At 40.3% G+C, this 20,466-nt stretch overlaps 2 protein-coding genes across 4 annotated transcripts in view; one reads left to right on the top strand and one right to left on the bottom strand.

Moving 5' to 3' along the window:
- The window catches only part of slc25a15a (solute carrier family 25 member 15a), a 29,677-nt gene extending 17,866 nt beyond the window's left edge, over positions 1 to 11,811 (bottom strand). The window contains exons 1-2 of one of the 2 annotated variants that reach the window (XM_088345874.1): positions 11,624 to 11,811; positions 83 to 335 (exon numbers count right to left, since the gene is read on the bottom strand). In XM_088345874.1, coding sequence (XP_088202000.1) covers positions 83 to 335; positions 11,624 to 11,678 — 308 coding nt within the window. In that variant the 5' untranslated portion in view covers positions 11,679 to 11,811. Of the gene's footprint in view, positions 1 to 82; positions 336 to 11,362; positions 11,437 to 11,623 lie in introns of those variants that run through there. The other variant, XM_088345875.1, reaches the window with a different exon arrangement.
- Positions 11,342 to 20,466, top strand: part of foxo1a (forkhead box O1 a) — a 64,381-nt gene continuing 55,256 nt past the window's right edge. The window contains exons 1-2 of one of the 2 annotated variants that reach the window (XM_088345873.1): positions 11,342 to 11,408; positions 13,903 to 14,473. In XM_088345873.1, coding sequence (XP_088201999.1) covers positions 13,952 to 14,473 — 522 coding nt within the window. In that variant the 5' untranslated portion in view covers positions 11,342 to 11,408; positions 13,903 to 13,951. Of the gene's footprint in view, positions 11,409 to 13,721; positions 14,474 to 20,466 lie in introns of those variants that run through there. The other variant, XM_088345872.1, reaches the window with a different exon arrangement.

Raw genomic sequence — 20,466 nt, 5'->3', positions numbered from 1 at the left:
GATTTCAAGCACCCATACGAACATTGCAAAAAACTACCCACGCCACTTTCATCATGATGCTGTGCAACTGCCGATTCCTCACCTGAGCTCTCCATCCACACTGATCATGGATCGAAGCAGGTTCTGGCAGAAGCCGTAGCTGAGAAAGAGCACAGAGTTTTCGCAGATGTTGGCCACCAGGGCGGGGCTAGTGCCCTTGTAGAGACCGCTTCCCCCCACTTGTCGGAAGGTGGACACCAAACAGTGAGTGAAGCCTCGGTACATGGTAGGGAAGGTCTGCATCTTCACTTTGACCGTATCCAATGGTTGCCCACTCAATACGCAAGCTGTGCCACCTGGCACGTTGGCAAAGAATTCCTTGTTAGTGGATACAGTATTTGCAGAGCATATGCAAAACCTTTGCACCTTTTTAATTTGTTTGACTTGCACTGAAAGGAGAAGCCCTCCCGTTTTGTTACACTTGTATGATGATATTATTCGCAAGTACAATATCAGTTTCCACTGCTACGCAGACGGCACTTAACTATATCTTTCGTTGGAGGAATCTGTCACACTAAACTGTGGAAATTTGGAGGCCTGCCTCATTCAGATAAAAGAGTGGATGTCACTCAATTTCTTGCATCTTAACTCTGAAAAGACCGAAATGTTAGTCATTGGTCCATCTACATGCCGTGACTTATTCTCAAAAACTGCTGTGAACATTGACAAATGTCACATCACACAGAGTGACTCAGTTAAAAATTTAGGTGTCATATTTGACCCTGATCTATCCTTTGAAACGCATGAAAAGAAAATTACTAGAACCGCTTTCTTCCATCTTCGTAACATTGCTAAAATTCGTTCTATACTGTCTCAGTCGGATGCGGAAATTATAATTCATGCATTTGTTACCTCCCGTCTCGATTACTGTAATGCACTACTCTCTGGTCTCCCAAAGTCAAGAATCAAGTCTCTTCAGCTGGTACAAAATGCCGCAGCGAGGCTTTTAACTAGGACAAAAAAGTCCGATCACATCACACCTATTTTGGCTAACCTGCATTGGCTCCCAGTTAGCCTTAGATGTGATTTCAAGGCTCTCCTAGTATTATACAAAATCATACATGGACTTGCTCCCTCTTATCTTTCAGATCTGATTTCCCCCTATGTCCCGGTCCGAAGCCTACGATCTGAGAGTGCCGGTCTTCTGGTGATCCCAAGAGCAAAGAAGTGTTCTGCTGGTTCGAGAGCGTTCTCCATCCGGGCACCGGTGCCGTGGAATGCTCTTCCCCCTGAGATCCGATCTGCAACCTCAGTGGAAATGTTTAAATCTAAGCTTAAAACTCACTTCTACTCTATAGCATATGAATAACCTACTCTTATGAATAACCTACTCTTCTCGTCGGCTCCAGAGCAGGGGAATGTATAATAATATTCTGAAAAATAGTCTGTGTAATATAGTGTAATAATCTGTGAAGCCCTTTGAGACTCTTCGTGATTTAGGGCTATACAAATAAAAATGACTTGACTTGACTTGATGACAATATAGGCCATTCATTTTTCTTTTTGACTATCAAAATTTCTAACGAAGTTTGGGAATCTTTTTAATTTCTGTTTGGATTGGCGGTTATCAATAATTTTTACTTTTCCAAAGCAGGTCTGAGGTTGGAGGTGCTGGTATCTATACCACTCATTTTACAGTATTTTTTTTCTTTATCATTATTTTCTAAGTATTTTTTTCCGCACAAACGTGTTTTATTGTTGCTTCTTGGACGTGCCACCAGTGAAATGAATTAACCTAAAATAAATGGACTTCCTTATTATTCATTTAAAAAAAAATAAAACTTGTAAATAATAAGAAATATAGTAACATTAGAAGTTACTAACTAAATAAATAATTGTAATTAAAATAGATTATATATAATAATTACATTAAAAAAAATACGTATATATTTATTTTTACAACCAGAAGACAAATGAAAAAATCTTTCTTTTTTGACCAGGTTAAAACATTCTCAAATTTACATAGTTGTTTAATTGTTCTAATATATTTTTTTAATTTAAATATCTTCTAAGAAAATGAAATTAAAGAAATTTTATAACCTTTATTTTTTCTAAAATTTACATGTATAACTCAATTAAAATTATTTTGGTTTAATTTCATGTTTTCTTAGAAAAATAAAACGCATGAAAAAACAAAAACAACTTCATTTTTGAATATAATTAAAATATTTTCCTATAAATAAATAAAATAAATGCAACTTTATTACATATTATTCATTTTTAGGCTGTTTTTTCCTGAAATGTATATATAAATATCAATTAATTTAAATACATACTTGGAAAAATAACATTTTTTTTAAGTATTTAAACAAATTTGTTTACATATATATTTAATTTAAACATATTTTTATTGGCGCTTTATTTAGGCACACACACACACACACACACACACACACACACACACACACACACACACACACACACACACACAAAACATAATCAACAAATTACCAAACGGAAAGAACAAAATATTTGCACACAAAAAAAAAACAAACAGATGTACAATACAATAATATAATAAATAAACATGTGCAGCTTTATTCAATTTCAGGCGACCCTCTTTCAAGTTTTTTTTCAGTATTTCTTTCCAACACATCATGCATCTTTCATGTTTTGTTCACCTTAGCGTTTGTTTGTTTGGTGCTAAAGCTGACTTTGACATATCCCGTGTCTTCTTTTTTTATTGTTTTGTTATGTAGCAGGGATTTATATTCAAGCCCGTATTAGACTAGCTTTAAAGGGACAGTGTGTAATTGTGGCACCTAAAATATTTATGGTTATGTTTGAAATTTGTGGGTTTTTTGTATGGGAAAGACCATAATTTGATGTGTTTCACTAAAGAGCGCATGAATGGTAAGCTGCTTTATGATGTCTTCAAACAATCATCAGCTGCTCTTGAGAATGCAAGCCATGACTCTGATCTCTTTACCATGTAAAAACAGTCAAAACTTATCTTATTGGACTAGGTTACTCAGTGTGAGGCCTGTAACATAATATTTAGTGCCTCTTGGTAGAAAAAAAAAATCATTCAGTAGAAAAAAACATTGATTTGAATACTAGGCAAAATTACATGAACAATATTACTTTTTAATTAAAAAAAATAGGTCAAGAAATTTGTATTTCTTTCACATTGTGGAATCCATACCTAATGTTGCCGCCATGTTTGTGAAAAGTCTTGCTGCGGTACTGTTTTTCATTCAAATTAGACAACTGTGCCATCTAGTCATTAAATACTGTATTACACACTGGGGCTTTAACGTCTTTAAATTTGAAAGATTTCAATAAACTTCATTGTTCTGTTTCTGTACACTATGTGATAGACTCTGTAAAATAATGATTTCAGAAATGTTTTTTGTACCTACATGTAACGGGTGTAATAATAACTTTTATTTTATTGAAATTCCTGCTAAAATATGTGTATAGTTTTTGGTAAATGTCCTGCAATGCTGAGTCCAACAGTGCCATCTGCTGGTATGGGGTGGGGTTTGGTTTTGGCTTCTAACATGTGACCAGGAGGCGGGGTTTTGTCAGTTTAACCAGAGTACTACAAAGGTAAGACATATCTTTTGGTGCTCCACAAAATAAGTTAATTTTAAACATTATAACCCCAGCTGACAAATCTCTCACCATGCATAGTAATGTGATTGATATTGTCAAGCTGTTTTGATTTATTTTCGTTTTGTTTCTGTTTTACTAAATATTAATTCCCCTTGTAGAGATCAAAGAGATCAAACCCAGCAGAAAAAGCTAATGTTGTGACTCATCCATTTGCAGGTAAATTGTACCCATTTTTATACTCATTATTGTTTTTATTCCTATTTTTTCATATACATTAAAAAAGGATGATGTTGGTTAAAATTCAGAGTAAAGAAAAACATGTTGAATTCATTGTAAACGTTAAAAATCCACTATACGATCTCTTGTTAAAAGTATCTTGTTAAAATGCAAAGATTTATAAATGTATTGTGATATTCTAAAATGTATTTTCTGTAAAGTGAAAAGACAGCTCTTTGATATGCTTTGTTGTCAGTTTAACCAGAGTACTACAAAGAGATCAAAGAGATCAAACCCAGCAGAAAAAGCTAATGTTGTGACTCATCCATTTGCAGAAACTGTAATAATAAAAACCTCATCATCCAGTCCAGCGTGAATGTGGATCTTTGGTGGGACACGTACAACGCGGTTACATTGGTGCCGTGACCCGTGACTTCATTCAAACTCTCCGAACCGAGGACTGTCCTACCTGCCACATCGTTTCATGAAGTCATCAGCTCACAGTATTTAAAATTGCTATACAGTGACGTGTTACTCAGGCTACTGATTTATTTTGTGATTTTGACTCATTTACATATTCAAAACATGTTTAATCAGAGCACGAGTGACATTTCTGAGGGTGTAGCTGATCAGATGAAAAATATTATTCAGGAGATAGGACATAAATTGGCTGATAGCATATTCTCAAATATTCAGTCACATAATATAGTAGCTCCTAACGCTGCTGCCACACAAGATGTAGCAAACAGATTGAGTCAGGTGGTTACGCAGAGAAAGGTTAAGGAACCGCCGTCATTTATTGGGGATGGCTCAGACTCAATAACAATACATGAGTGGGAAGATCTAATGAGGACATTTATTAAAAGGAGTAATGTGAGACTTGAAGAGCAAGCAGAGGAAATCCTTATACATTTGAGAGGAAAAGCTAAAGATGTAGTTAGGTTTGGCGTTAGAAACAGTAATATAGACGTCTATACCCGCCCTGACATGATTTATAGTCTTCTCAGGAAATACTTTAGCTGTACCAAGTACTCTGCTGTCCCTTTAGCTGACTTTTATTCAACTTTGCCCAAAGACCAGGAAGACCCCTATGACTACTGGCTGAGACTAAACAGAGCAGCTGACCTTGCCTCTGAATGCTTGAGTGAGCAGGGAAAAACATTTGACAACCCTGAAATAGAGGTTACTCGCATGTTTATTAGGAACTGCCCATGCAAGGAACTGGCACTCACTTACAGATCAAAAACCATCGAAAAGTGGTCAGCATGTGAGGTACTAGAGGTGCTGAATGAATACCACGCTGAGAAGAGCTACAAAGCAAATTCCCTACAACAACCTGCGAATAGAGCGGAAATTGCAGTACACAAAGCTGAGGTGAACCATGGTCCAACCCTCGTGCACGAGCCACCTCAGACTTCGAGCCCACAGTATGTCTCTCTAACGGACGTTATTAGTATGTTGGAGAAAGTTCTGATACGTGTTACCTCGAACCAGTTTCAAGAGAGAGGGGGAGCTCCAACCAGGCGACCTGGAGCCAGAATCAATGGTTTCACTGCCAAGCCATGTATCATTTGCAAAGAGGTCGAACACAGTGCTCTCTCTCATTGCCGAGACAAAAACCTTTGCTTTCACTGCCATGCCCCAGGGCATTCTCGACGTGATTGTCCAGTGACGAAAGTTGTCCCGCTGCCTCAGGGAAACTAACTGATCTGCGCTTAGGGGAGAACAGTGCAGATCAACTGAGTATACCTCCCACCACTAATGTGAAGCCTGACATGCAAGATAATAAATCAATTTATGAGTTGTATAGCAACAAGATACCTCCATCGAAGAAGCTGATCTTTCAGGGGTTTCAGAGAATAGCGGAGACTGACGAACTGTTTTACACACCTGTACTTGTGCAAGAAGGCCCCACTTTCAGAGCGCTGTTGGACAGTGGGTCGATGGCTTGTACAGTAAGTGAGGACACGGCTAAGTCCCTCCTGCAGCAATTCCCTGATATGATGAGTTACACGGCCGATGATTATGTCATTGTAGGCTGCGGTGGACACCAAGTTTCTCCCAGAGATATGTACGACATTCACGTCACAGTTTACGGGTGCCAAATGATAATACCAGTAATGGTTGTGCCAGGCCAGACCGAACAGATGATCCTTGGCAGCAATGCCATCAAATATATTTTGACTCAATTGAAAAGTACTGATGGCTACTGGAGATTAGTTTCCACTCCTGACAACGGTCTGTCCGATAACCACAGTCAATTCCTGTCAATGCTTTCTAACACAGAGAGATGGAGAGGTGACTGCATTCCAGACAAAGTAGGGACAGTAAAAATCAAGAGTTGCGTGACGCTGAATCCACGGACCGAGTACGTTATTTGGGGCAAGTTACCTGAGTTGGCCGGGACGTCTGCGGGCAGCACAGTGGTCGTTGAGCCAACCCAATCAAAGGCTGGGCCCAGACAAGTCCTTGTCGGAAGAGTTGTTACTCCACTTTGGGGAGATGGATGGGTGCCTGTTAAAGTCTTTAATCCCACGGACAGAGTTGTGGTGCTGAGGAGAAACAGGAAAATTGCAGATGTGTCTCCTTGTATCGCAGCGGAAGACCTGCCCAATGCAGAGGAGGTCAAGTGCAACGTGCAGAGTGTACAGAGCAAAGAGGTCCGACCCAGGTCAGAAGAGGACATGATGCGTACATTGGAAGCTCTGGGACTGCAAGACATTGACCTGAAGTCATGTGAGGTTTCGCTGCAGTGTAAAGACAAGCTCCTCCATATCATCGAACAATTCGAGTCAATCTTCTCTCGCCATAAGATGGACTGTGGAGAGGCCAAAGAGTTTGTACATCGTATCCACCTTGTTGATGATAAGCCGTTCCGTCTACCCTACAGACGTATACCACCAAGTCAGTATGAAAAACTGAGGACGACTCTGAACGAGATGGAAGAGAAAGGAATTATTCAGAAGTCGACTAGCGACTATGCATCTGCGCTTGTTCTCATATGGAAGCGGAATGGAGAACTAAGGGTATGAACTGATTTCAGAAGGCTTAATGCAAGAACCATAAAGGATGCCTACCCACTACCGCATCAAGCTGATGCGTTGGCCGCACTTGGGGGAAATGCCTTTTTCTCCACAATGGATCTGACGTCAGGCTACTACAATGTCCCCTTGCACCCTGACGACAAAAAGTACACGGCATTCTCCTCACCATTCGGGCTTCACGAGTACAACCGGCTCCCTCAGGGACTTTGCAACAGCCCAGCAACATTTATGAGGATGATGATGTCAATATTCGGTGATCAGAATTTCATGAGCCTATTATGTTACCTGGACGATCTGATGGTGTTTGCCCCCACAGAGGAAGTTGCACTCCAACGCCTGCAGATGGTGTTTACTCGCCTTAAGGAACACAACCTCAAGCTCGCACCCAAAAAGTGTTTTTTCCTCAGACGGACTGTGAAATTTCTTGGGCATGTCATCAGTGAGGATGGAATTCGGACTGACCCCGAGAAAGTGAGAGCGATAAATGACGTACAAGTCGCTGATCTAATGGAGTCGGATGGCAAGACGCCATGCCCTAGTAAAATCAGATCCTTTCTAGGCATGGTGATGTATTTCCAAAGCTTTATTGAAGCATGTTCTGCGAAGGCAAAACCGCTGTTCAGGCTCACATCTGAATCTGGTGACAAGCATAAGCGCAAGAGAGCCCGCAAGAAAGGTCAAGTGAAGCTGACGCCTGCAGATTGGTCCGATGCATGCCAGAACGCCTTTGAAACACTGAAGCACGACCTTGTGACAGGTGTCACTCTGGCCCACCCAGATTTTGATGCGCCGTTTATTTTGGCTGTCGACGCATCCTTTGATGGGATTGGAGCAGTCCTGTCACAGCTGCCACCTGGTGGAAAAGTAGCCAGACCAGTCGCCTTTGCAAGTAAGACGCTCTCTCGCTCCCAGCTCAACTACCCTGCACACAGGCTCGAATTTCTTGCCTTGAAATGGGCGGTATGTGATAAATTCAGCCATTGGTTGAAAGGAAGACACTTTACCACGTGGACCGACAATAACCCACTGACATACATTTTGACCAAACCAAGACTTGATGCGTGTGAACAGCGGTGGGTAGCGAAGCTTGCTGCATACAATTTTGACCTGAAGTACATTCCCGGCCCAAAGAACATCGTAGCCGACGCTCTGAGCCGTGAGCCATTTGTACGGTCATGTGTGGGTCATCGCCTTGTTACCGAGCCCTATACTTCGCTCTTGGACCAAGTCAACGGGGTGAACAACAGTACTGTGCAAGAGGTGTTCAGAGTATCCAACAATTGTCACGCTGTTGTAGACGAGAGTGCTGGGACATCAGACGAGTCAGTAAAAAGGGCAATTCCATCAGGCTCCAATGGTTCTGTGACATCAGAAGAAGTTGCTGCTGTCTTCAGTGCTCAGTCCACTGGTGGCGTGGGTCAAGTGATGGGAACAGATGCCAACCTCAATCTTCTGCAGAAGGGAGATCAGTCAACGGCACTCCCACAGAGTCAGCTTGTTGGGTTACAAGAACAGGACAACACAATAAGCAGAACCATGTACTTTGTGCATAGACACAAGAGACCTACCAGGCGTGAGAGAGCTGTCGAGTCGCCTAGTGTGATGAAACTACTGAAACATTGGAGCAGACTCACCATACAGAATGGCATGCTCTACAAAATAAGGAAAGATCCTCACATGGCCAAGAAAATCTTCCAGTTTGTGGTGCCTGATTCATTGAAACAGAAAGTCCTTCAAGGTTTACATGACTCAGCAGGTCACCAAGGCCAGAACCGTACTTTGTCTCTGGTGAGGCAACGATTTTTCTGGAATGGCATGGAACGTGATGTTGTGAATTATGTCAAATCCTGTCAGCGTTGTGTAGTAGGGAAAACACCGGAACCACACAACCGTACACCACTCAAGAACATAGTCACCTCTGAGCCTATGGAGTTGGTCTGTATAGACTTTTGGACTGCTGAGCAAGAGAACAAGTCTGTAGATGTCCTGGTCGTAACTGATCATTTCTCCAAGATGGCGCACGCCTTCCCTTGCAGAAATCAAACCGCCAAACAAGTTGCTCGCCGTCTGTGGCAGGATTTCTTCCTTGTCTATGGTTTCCCACGGCGTATCCACTCTGATCAGGGAGCTAATTTTGAGAGCAAACTGATCAAAGAGCTTCTAGAGATGGCAGGGGTGCAGAAATCCCATACCACTCCGTACCACCCCATGGGAAATGGCATCGCAGAACGATTCAACCGAACATTGGGAGATATGATCAGAACCCTTCCCCCTCAGCCCAAAGCAAAGTGGCCACAAATGCTGCAGCAGCTCACATTCTGCTATAACTGCACAGAGCATGAGACAACAGGGTTTGCACCGTTTTACCTAGTGTTTGGTAGGATCCCTCGTCTCCCTGTCGATGTCATGTTTCAACATGCTAATACCAATGATGCTGTTGTCAGCTACTCTGACTTTGTACGCCATCTGAAGAAAGATCTACATGAAGCTGCTCAGATTGTACAGAGGAATACTCTCAGAGAACAGACTCGTCATGCCAAGCTGTACAACCGTAGGGCCAAAGGATCACCTCTCGTCGTGGGAGACCGGGTGTTGATCGCCAACAGAGGTGTCCCGGGGAAACGCAAAGTTGCAGACAAGTGGGAGTCAACCCCGTATGAAGTCATATCAGTAAAGCCTGATCTCAATGTCTACAGAGTCAAGGATTGTCTGACGGGCAAAGAGAAGGTAGTTCACAGGAATTTGCTGCTCTCTGTTAGCTTCTTGCCCTGTGAGGATGATCTGGCCAGCGAATCTGAACACTCAGAGTCTGACGCTGCTATGCATGGAAGTGATGTATGCCCTGATTTACCTGACGCGGTTGAAGACAGTGATGTCCGTACAGTAAACTGGGTGATACAGGCAGGTGAAGAGCAAGTTCATCCAGAGGTAGAGGATAACTCACTAGACAGCAGATCTGATGCCCAGTCCGACTCTCGCAGTGTTGATACATCCAGCCGAGGAAGTCAGCACATCCCCGAACAAGATGTTGACCATACTTCAAGTGACAATACGGAAAGCCCATCACAGTGCTCTGAAAACATGATCCCTTTGGGTATGGGTCTCCCAGACGAGACCCCATTGAACACTGACCATCTGGACGCAGACTCCCCTGATACTGACTGTTTAGACTTGCCTGCCCCAGACCTTCAAGCTCAGGTTATTTGTGCTCAACCTAACCGTTATGGTCTTAGGGTCCGCCAGTCCATCAGGCCTCCTAGTCGTCTTATTTGTCAGATGAATGACCATGTGGTAGGTGACAATCATCTGTCCGCAATATCTGCAAGTTCCTAGTTTAAGTTCAGTAGAGATGCACTTTCAGTTTGAGTAACAAAGCTTGAGTAAGAAACAAGAATTGTGCCTATGTGAGCACTTACAACTACAGGAACAATGTTTGATATTTCAGAGATGTAACAGGCATCTTTGAGTCTGTGCTTAGTTAGGAGTTTGCTCGCCTCCTTTCTTTTCACACTCCTTTTTGGGAGAGTTTTAGAACTGACATGCACTTCAGTTTGTTCCTTGTAATACTGTACCAGTTTTCGTGTCCTCTTTTTCATCAGTATTTGCCTTTTTGGCATGTGATTTTTTTTCTTTTTAGTGTAGCACTCCCATATTTAGCAGAATTTCAGGGGGGTGTATGTAACGGGTGTAATAATAACTTTTATTTTATTGAAATTCCTGCTAAAATATGTGTATAGTTTTTGGTAAATGTCCTGCAATGCTGAGTCCAACAGTGCCATCTGCTGGTATGGGGTGGGGTTTGGTTTTGGCTTCTAACATGTGACCAGGAGGCGGGGTTTTGTCAGTTTAACCAGAGTACTACAAAGGTAAGACATATCTTTTGGTGCTCCACAAAATAAGTTAATTTTAAACATTATAACCCCAGCTGACAAATCTCTCACCATGCATAGTAATGTGATTGATATTGTCAAGCTGTTTTGATTTATTTTCGTTTTGTTTCTGTTTTACTAAATATTAATTCCCCTTGTAGAGATCAAAGAGATCAAACCCAGCAGAAAAAGCTAATGTTGTGACTCATCCATTTGCAGGTAAATTGTACCCATTTTTATACTCATTATTGTTTTTATTCCTATTTTTTCATATACATTAAAAAAGGATGATGTTGGTTAAAATTCAGAGTAAAGAAAAACATGTTGAATTCATTGTAAACGTTAAAAATCCACTATACGATCTCTTGTTAAAAGTATCTTGTTAAAATGCAAAGATTTATAAATGTATTGTGATATTCTAAAATGTATTTTCTGTAAAGTGAAAAGACAGCTCTTTGATATGCTTTGTTGTCAGTTTAACCAGAGTACTACAAAGAGATCAAAGAGATCAAACCCAGCAGAAAAAGCTAATGTTGTGACTCATCCATTTGCAGAAACTGTAATAATAAAAACCTCATCATCCAGTCCAGCGTGAATGTGGATCTTTGGTGGGACACGTACAACGCGGTTACATACATTTACGGCCTCGCCAGAATCATCAAAGTCCAATGCACATGACCTCGTGAGTAATGGGATTACTTTTGGCATCTCGTTACCTCAATGGCGTTTCGGAACAATGAACAATTATCTTCTTTTTCAATCACTTTAGCCAAGAACAACTTTGTAAAGCAGGAAAGCGACGACTAGTGTCGTCGGTACACGTTTTGGGCATATGATGCAATCCAATTATATTGCAAATATTTTGTTATTTCTCATTTGACGTCGATTTGAACTTGCCTGCTGCTCCTGATGTGAAGTCAATCACGGCTTGGATTATTGGGTGAGGAGCCATGTTGTAGCACTTTGTACTAAAAAAACTCGCTGATGGAAAATTAAATCTAATAACTTTGCAGAACGACAATTTAAAAGAAAAATTATTTAGTAACACTTCCTACTTACAGCAGCACCTATGAGAATGCTAAGTATTTGGCAGAAACGGCCCCTCCCAAGCGACAATAAGTCACGCCTACTTAAGTAAAGACGATCGCAGCCAGGAGCCAAATCGTTCGGAAAGTTCTGATGAGTTCCTAATTTAAATTGTGGGGCGAAGGTAAAATTCCAACAAAAACGCAACGCACCAGATGAAAAAGTTACTTTCCCTTTGGAGGGATGCAGGGAACGAAAAAGGAACGTTGAAAATCAGATTATTGGTTAATAATTACCCCCAGTGGATAAAGAACCAAAAAATCTAATGTGACATAGAAAATAAATCTCAATTTCTTTCGGCATGAAATCCTCAACGCGGTAGAGGCGCCTGCAATGGTGAGTTTGGATGTCATAAGATTTAATGCCACAGGATGTCAGCAGAGCCCAATGATAACGTTGCATTGCAATTAAAGTCAAAGACGATGGATGGATGGAGGGATGGATGGATGCCACCCAGCAGGCGACGTCACGGGTCCCACTTTGGACAGGATTTGGTCCAAAAATATACGTCCAATATTGGGTTATGTTTTGCCCCCCCAGCAAGGACCAAATTAAGTGTTTACCTAGTCTACTCTTTGTTGTGTTCGACTTCCATTTCCCACCAAATAAAGGAGTTGTTACGACCAGTTTGTCTTTGTGTAAAAATAGATAGAACAAATACTCATAGGACAACTATTTGGTAAATATTTGGAAGGAAGGAAGGAAGGATTAAAATAAAGAAAGAAAGAAAGAAAGAAAGAAAGAAACAAACAAAGAAAAGATAGACAGAGAGGAATAAAAAAAGAGAGAAAGATAAATCAAAAATAACGAACAAAATGAATAAAATAAAGGAAAGAAAGACAAAGTAAGAAACATAAAATACTTAGAAAGAAAAGAAGACAGTGAGAAGGAAGAAAAGAGACAGGGGAAGAAAGAGAATAAGAATAAAGATATCTGATAAAGAAAGAAAAAAGAGAAAAGAGGAGTGAAAGAGAAATAAAGAAAGAGGGAAAGAATAGAGAGGGAAGGGGAAAGAAAAGGAAAGAGAGACAGAAAGAGAAAAGAAGTGAAAGAAAGAGAGGAATAAAAAGATAGAAAGAAAAAATGAACAAAAGAAAAAAGAGAAAGAATGAAAGACAAAGTTAGATATGTGAAAGATAGAAAAGGGAGAAAGATTGAATAAAGAGACAGGGGAGGAAAGAGAATAAGAATCAAAGAAATCTATAAAGAAAGAGAATTAAAAAACTATTTAATAAGTGGGAACTCAGAAAGACAGAACGAAAGAGGGGGAAAGAAAATGAGAGAAAGAAAGAGAGAGGAAAGATGAGAATAAAAAATAAAATAAAAAGAGGTGAAAGAAAGAGCAAAAAAGCAAAAGAGCAAAAGAGCGAAAGAGAGAAAGAAAGAAAGATAAAAAGAAAGATGGATTGAAAGAAAGAAAGATTTATTTTTTTTAAATTAATTTTTAATGATTTAAAAACTCAGTTGACAAAAATGTTAAAGGACAGGGAAATTAAATCCGTTTTTATTTTAACTCGTATTAAAATATAAACTCTTGTGACACTGACAACGGTCCTCCACTAGACAGCAGCATTTACGACGCGATCGTCTCCTCTTTTCTTGTCACATTCTCTTAAGTCTTGTGCCCTTTTTTCCACTACAAACACTTTTAAAGGTGGAGCTGGATACAGAAATGACGAAAAAAAAACCTGTGAAATACGTAAACACGCCAGGAATTTATTATTGGGAACAACCTTTGGGCGCCCTCTCATGTTTACGAGGCCAAAGAATGAAAACAGCTCTTCTTTTGTCCCGCCCCTGGACGTCGTTTATTTGCTTGCATTGACCCTACGTCATGAGTGGGCGCGGCCAGGCGCCAAACGCCACTTCCAGTAAAATCGCTCACATGCTACACAGCGCGCCCACAACGTTATCGCGCGCGGACGCTGCGCACGGAAATACGTATTATTCTTTTTGAATATATAGATATTTTTACAGTTTATTTATTCTTAAAAGTGTTTGGGATGTAACTTTTAAAAGTTTCTGCGGAGTTCCCTTACGTCTGTTTACGTTTTTTTTCCCTTCGGAATCCCCTCGATTGTAAAATCAAGGGGGGTGTGAAGCGGGGGGTGACACAATAACATCACCCTACCGACCACCATGGCGGAATCATCCCAGCAACAAGCCCTCCTTGTGGACATCGACCCGGACTTCGAGCCATTGGCCAGACCTAGATCATGCACCTGGCCCCTCCCCCGGCCAGAGTTCGCCAACCCTGGCGACTCCAACACGTCGTCCCCGGTCCCGTCCATCAAGCAAGAGCCTCCCGGCAACGAATACATCAGCAGCCTGAGCCTCCTGGAGGAGAACGAGGACTTCCAGTGCCCGGAGACTTGTGCCCACCAGCATCCGACCCCACTTCAGCAGCATCAGCAGCATCTCCAGCTCCAGCAGGTGGCCCTCATCTCCTCCCCGGTCGCCAACTCCGCCGCCGCCGCACGGAAGAGCAGCTCGTCCCGGAGGAACGCCTGGGGGAATATGTCCTACGCAGACCTGATCACCAAGGCCATCGAGAGCTCCCCTGAGAACAGGCTCACCTTGTCTCAGATCTACGATTGGATGGTGAAAAGTGTCCCCTACTTCAAGGACAAGGGGGACAGCAACAGTTCTGCTGGATGGAAGGTAGGTTGTGTTGCTTCTTCTTGAAGTTTTATATCAAATACTCACTCCACCACCACCAATTTACCGCACAGTTGTAAAAAGTAAAATGCTGAGCATTTGTTTGTCTAAAGCAGGGGTCAGGAACCTTTTTGACCCAAAGAGCCATAAAAACAAAAAATGTTTTAAAAAGAAATTGAGAGAGCCACATCACATATTTTCAGACAAAATTGAAAAAACACGCTTTCTAGACAAAAGCTAATTCTTCAGCACATTTTATTTCACTGTGTGTCATTTGATGATTTAATCAAATATATGAAATGATAATAATGCCAAATCCTGTGTCCCAAATCAATGTAAATATGCCGTTTACAATTTATCTTCCACCTTCAGTTAAGAGTGTTGAGGCAATTTTTTTTCATGAAATTTGTCCTTAATAACGGTTTCAAAACAATGTGAATGTAAAGTTCTTTTGTAAAAGTGTCACAAATTACTGCAAACAATAAGCATATCGTCATATTCACTTTCGGTGTAGACTGCACTGAGCGAGAGAGAAAGAAGGAAGTGCCTTGCGCTGTGTGCAGGGATCCACCCATCAAAGTCGTTTGTCAGCGTTTTTATTTATCAGTTTAAATGGTTTCTTATCGAACTTCGGCATTAAGTTGCTTCTGCTTCATATGGACCAAACTCGGGATGAAATCACTTGACTTGAAATCACAGAGAGATGTGCAATAGTTACATTTTATTTCGGAGCCATATGTACTTATGAAAAGAGCCATATATGGCTCCCGAGCCATGGGTTCCCTACCCCTGGTCTAAAATGTGTTCTATAGACGTTTAAAAGACGTCTGAAGTCACTGAGGTTAAAATTGGTCTGCGTCAAAAATGAGTCTTGACGTTTAAGTTTGTAGATCTCGTCTAATTTCCGACATTTCAAGTTTTAAAGATGTCTTGTACGTCCAATAGAAGTCACTTGGTCAAAATGCGCCATAAATAAATATAAATATAAAACTATATTCAACATCTAAGTTTTGACTAAACATCTAAATTTATACTTCTTGTCTAGTTTTTGACATTAATGTACTGTACATCTAAAAGAGGTCTAAAAGAGATAGAATAGAAAGTCTCTTGGGATAAAATTTGCCTACCACAAGTATTAAGATTAATGTTTGTTTAATGTATGAATTTAGAGTATATGTCTACGGTGGTACTTCTTTATCTAATTTATGACATTTAATGTACCTCTAAACGTCTAAAATATATCAAAAGTCACTGAGGCTAAAAGTTGTCTACTGTAGGTCTTAAAGTGAAAATTTTTAGACGTCTAAATTGAGACTAGGCATTTAAGTTTAGAATATACACCTTGTTTAATTTATGACATTTAATGTACCTCTAAAAGACGCCTCTAAGACAAGTAAAATACAGTTGTTTAAAGTCACTTAAACTAAAATGTGTTCAACAAAGGAATAAAAGGGAAGGTTTTTTTGACAACTAATGCTAAATTGAGCCTCGAGGTTGAAGTTGCTCTGATTTCTTTCATTAAATGTAACTCTAATAGACATCTAAAATATGTAAAAAAAAGTCACTGAGGCTAACATTTGTCTCCCACAGGTCTAAAAGTGTACGTTTTAGGACGTCTCAATTAAGACAGCATCTAAGTTTAGCTTGTACATCTACGTTTGTGCACCTTAGCTGATTCATGACATTATATCTGCCACTGAAATACATCTAAAGTCAATCAGCTCAGATCTGTCAACCACAGGTGTAAAATGGTAAATTGTCTTGATTCATATAGCGCTTTTGAAGTCACTGATGATCTACCAAAGCTCTTTACAATGTGCTTCACACGTACCCATTTGCACACTCCCACACCAATAGCGGCAACTGCCAAGCAAGGCTCCTACATGCTTATCGGGGGCATTGGAGTTCAGTGTCTTGCCCAAGGACATTTCAACCTTTATGTCGGAGGAGCCAGGAATCGAACCTGCGACCTCACACTAGACGTCTAAATCTAGGCTGGTTGGTTGGATCCTTTAACCATTAGGGTCGTAGGGGCACCATTTCCTGTGGTGTGTCTTGGGCAAGTATAGCTTGGTGGCACCCATCCATGTCCAAGCCAAGTCTAAATGAAGACTAGATGTATGCTAAAACTTGTCAAACAGGTCTAAAAGTCAATATTTTGTAGACATCTCAATTTAGAGTAGATGTCTAAGTTTAACTAAAAGTCTAAGATTGTACACCTTGTCTAATTTCTGACATTTAATGTACTCGTCAGACGTCTTAAGTTAATTAGGTTAAAATTTGTTGACCATGGGTTTTAGGTTTAAAAGGGAAAGTTTTTAGAGGTCTAAATTAAGACATCTAAGTTTAAAATGTACATCAATGTCTGTACACCTTGTCTAATTTATCAAATTAATGTACCTCTAAAATATGTCTAATTGATGTCCAATAGACATCTAAATTTACTAAGTCTAAAAATGGTCTGCCATTGGTCTAAAAGTTAAATATTGTTAGACGTTTAGATTAAGATTTGACGTCTATGCTTGTACACCAACATTTGATCAATCTCTAAAATATGTCAAAATACGTCGAATAAATGTTTAGTCACTTGGCTAAAATATGTTATTTTCATGAATAAAAGTTTTTTGACATCTAAACTTAGACTTGAAGTCTAGATTTGTACACCTCGTTAAACTTCTGACATTTAATGTACCTCTGGTAGACGTCTTTTGATTGATGCAAGATTAAGTTTTCAAAACATATTTAAAAAATGTTACTTATTTTAAATATGTACAATTTGCAATACTTTTAAAAATATTCTAGTGCGCATCTAAGTGTACCCGTCATTTATCATTTCTGACATTTAATGAGCGTTTTAGATAGTCTTTGGATTTTCTTTTCAACATTCGCTTTAATTTTCAAGATCTACTTTAGGGTTTGGTGTTTAGAATCTTTAGAAAATGACAATTAATTAATTAGTTATTGCTTGTATGTCTATTTCTTCGACACCTTTTTTTTTCTTGGTTAGCCTCGTTCCTCCGCTGTCCATTTGCATTGCTAGTGCGGTCATGACAGTCATCTGACTTTTCTGCTCTGGCTTTGATTTGCAAAAGTCCGCTGACTCGACAGGGGCCATGCAAACCCCTCCCCGGGGCCCGACGTCAAGTGATAGCCGTCACCGCTAACTCATGCAAAGTCAATAGCCGGATCAAAAAGGAACTCGTGAGGCCGCCTTGCTAATTCTTAACCACGGCTTTTTTCCATGTGGCGAGTATATGAAGCTGAGAAATCCCGCTTTTCACCACACATGGAAGTTAAAAACCTCAGCGTTGACTCACCTAATTGTCATTTAAGGGGCATGCGCACCCGTCAATCAGATTAGATTAAAATTATGCTCGCTTTAGCCTGAACTTTTAAGGAGATTTTTAGATGTACAGGGTGGCCACAAAGTCACGCACCAATCTTCCTCGAGTTGAACCTGAAACCACACATCACGACCAGATAATAAGATGATTTCTACGCGCTGCTCTGTAGTCAATGGCATTTCTGATCTGAAATAAAAAAATAAAAAATTATACTAACAAAAAATAAATATTAACATTGGTGCGTGACTTTGTGGCCATTGATGCGTGACTTTGTGGCCACCGATGTATTTTAAAATCCTTAAAAGATGGGTTAGAGGTGTCCTTAAAAAGTTTAAAAGAAAATATTTTTCCTAAGTATGTGTAACAATGAGCCTTTGTATATATTATTTCACTGCGCCTATCTGCTCTTTATCTTACTTTTATCATCGGTGTTCTGCCCAGGGACCACATCAGGCTGAAAGAAATGAGGCGGCGTTCACGCGAGTGCATGAAGTTTTCTTTTATTCTAGGATGAAAATGGTGAAAGTAAGAAAAAGACTATTCCAAATACTGTCCAGATGCCAACCCAAACCCCCAAAAACATGAAAATGTGAGCGCTTCCAAGAGAGACGTGCCACAGAAGCAGCTTGACAGAGGCTGCAATGATGATTTCAGCCAGAAGGTGGTGTCAGCAAGAAAAGTATTTAGAATTTACGTACACCACCTTTAAAGCAATTGTAAGTATTATGGAGCTAACCCTAGTGTTGCAAAAATACTATTGGCAGCATTTATATATATATATATATATATATATCCATCCATTATCTGCACCGCTTATCATCAGTAGGAATCCCACGCAAGCACGGGGAGAATATGCAAACTCCACACAGAAGGTTCGATCTCATGACCTCAGAACTGTGCCACACACGCGCTAACCACTGCGCCGCCATGCTGCCCTCATATAATAATAAATAATATATATATATATATATATACGTATGTGTGTTTCTAAATTTACATTTTTTTTTTTTTTTCTTGGAGAACAAGGAAAACTTACTTAATACGAGCCATATTTGCAGAAAATTGTGCTCATTTTAAGCATCAATTGTCTGTTAAGAAAACAACTGGAGGAAAGATTTTAAAAGATAGTGAATGGAGAAATTAATTTGCAACATTTTTCACTACTGATGTAGGAATGTACTTTTTGCAGTGAAAAGTTATCCAAACGATTTTTGGACGATATTAATATTTCGTAATTCATTTTATAAACAATTTGTTATACATTTTTCGATGAGTCATTGCACTCTTTGTGGAATGTCCAAGAATGGTTTGCGCAAGCCAACGTAAATTTTTTGGGTCACAAGCTTTATGCCCAGGGAAAAATTTAAATGATTTAAGAAATAATAATAAAAATAATAATGTTACTGTAATCCCTTATCACAGTTAACGTGGACCAGAAACCTCATGCGGTATGTGAAAATCTGTAATGTAGCAATGCTGGCCTCAGCTTGCGGCAATAGTCGGCCAGAGATAATGGAGCCTGGCCACACGGGTGCTGGTCAATTTAGGCAGAAAAAAAGGGCCGCCAAGCATGAAATAGATTTTCTCTTACAGTCCCTGCTCCTAGCAATAGTCTACTGGAGATAATGCATTCCGGCCAAAACCGTGCAATTTATTAGGCCAACTGAAAAAAAGTTATTTGCTGGCCCCTGCCTTCAGCAGTAGTCAATCAGGGATAATAGATGGCGGCAGCATAGGTACTTCAAATTTGAGAAAAGAAGGAATGTTAAAAAAAGATTGCACAAATTGCTCTCTTGGCCCCTATTCGCAGCAATAGTTGACTGTGGACAATGGATTGTGGCCGCACGTTTGCTGTTCATTTTAGGTGGGCCACAATGGCTTGCTTTACCGCCCGATACCCCTCCCCCCCTAAAATGTGCTCTCCCGGGCCCTGCTCTAGGCAGTAGTTGACCGGGAATAATAGATCGCGGTTGCGCAAGTTCAGTCCCTTTTGAGCGGAAATAGCAGCAAGAAAAGAGCCGGATAAAAGTTCATTATTCCACCTACCGCACACAGCAATATGCTATTAGGGTTAAATGATCGCGGCAGCATGGTTTGCAGTTCATTTTAGGCGGAAACAACAGTGAAAAATAGATGCCACAACTGACTTAAGTGCTTTATTCAGGTTCCTTCTCACGGCAATATGTGATTGCGGATAATGGATTGGGAATATTTTTCAACCGACGATGCTCTAAGGCAGCCAGGAATGATAAACTTTGCCCCATTACCTTAGAAGTAACGTGTGGGAATCCAATCTAAAGTACCCAACTCTAAAACAGTCCAATGAGCTAGCGCCACTTTCGGCCTTGATATGTTGTTATTGTTATGTTACCCCGTGACACCATGACACCCGTGTTGTGGTAAGGTCCGTCTTCATTCACGGCGCCGTTCTCACCGCGTAGCCGACTGAGTCATACACGTGTACTTTGAACCCCAGCGGCAGCCCCGAGTCTTCAATGAGATTTTAGTCATACAGGAAAGAGGAAAAGGCAACACAGTTATGTAATACAATAACATCATAACAGTGACTAAAACATTGTGGCCAGGAATTCTGTTGACGTGAAAACCGACAGGGTTCCTGTTTTGTGGTTAAGAATGCTAGCTTACTTTTGT

Source organism: Urocampus carinirostris, chromosome 10 (genome assembly GCF_059441175.1).
Source record: "Urocampus carinirostris isolate Australia breed hairy pipefish chromosome 10, RoL_Ucar_1.0, whole genome shotgun sequence".
NCBI classification, from domain to species: Eukaryota; Metazoa; Chordata; class Actinopteri; order Syngnathiformes; family Syngnathidae; genus Urocampus; species Urocampus carinirostris.
This window is presented reverse-complemented; position numbering and strand designations above follow the sequence as displayed.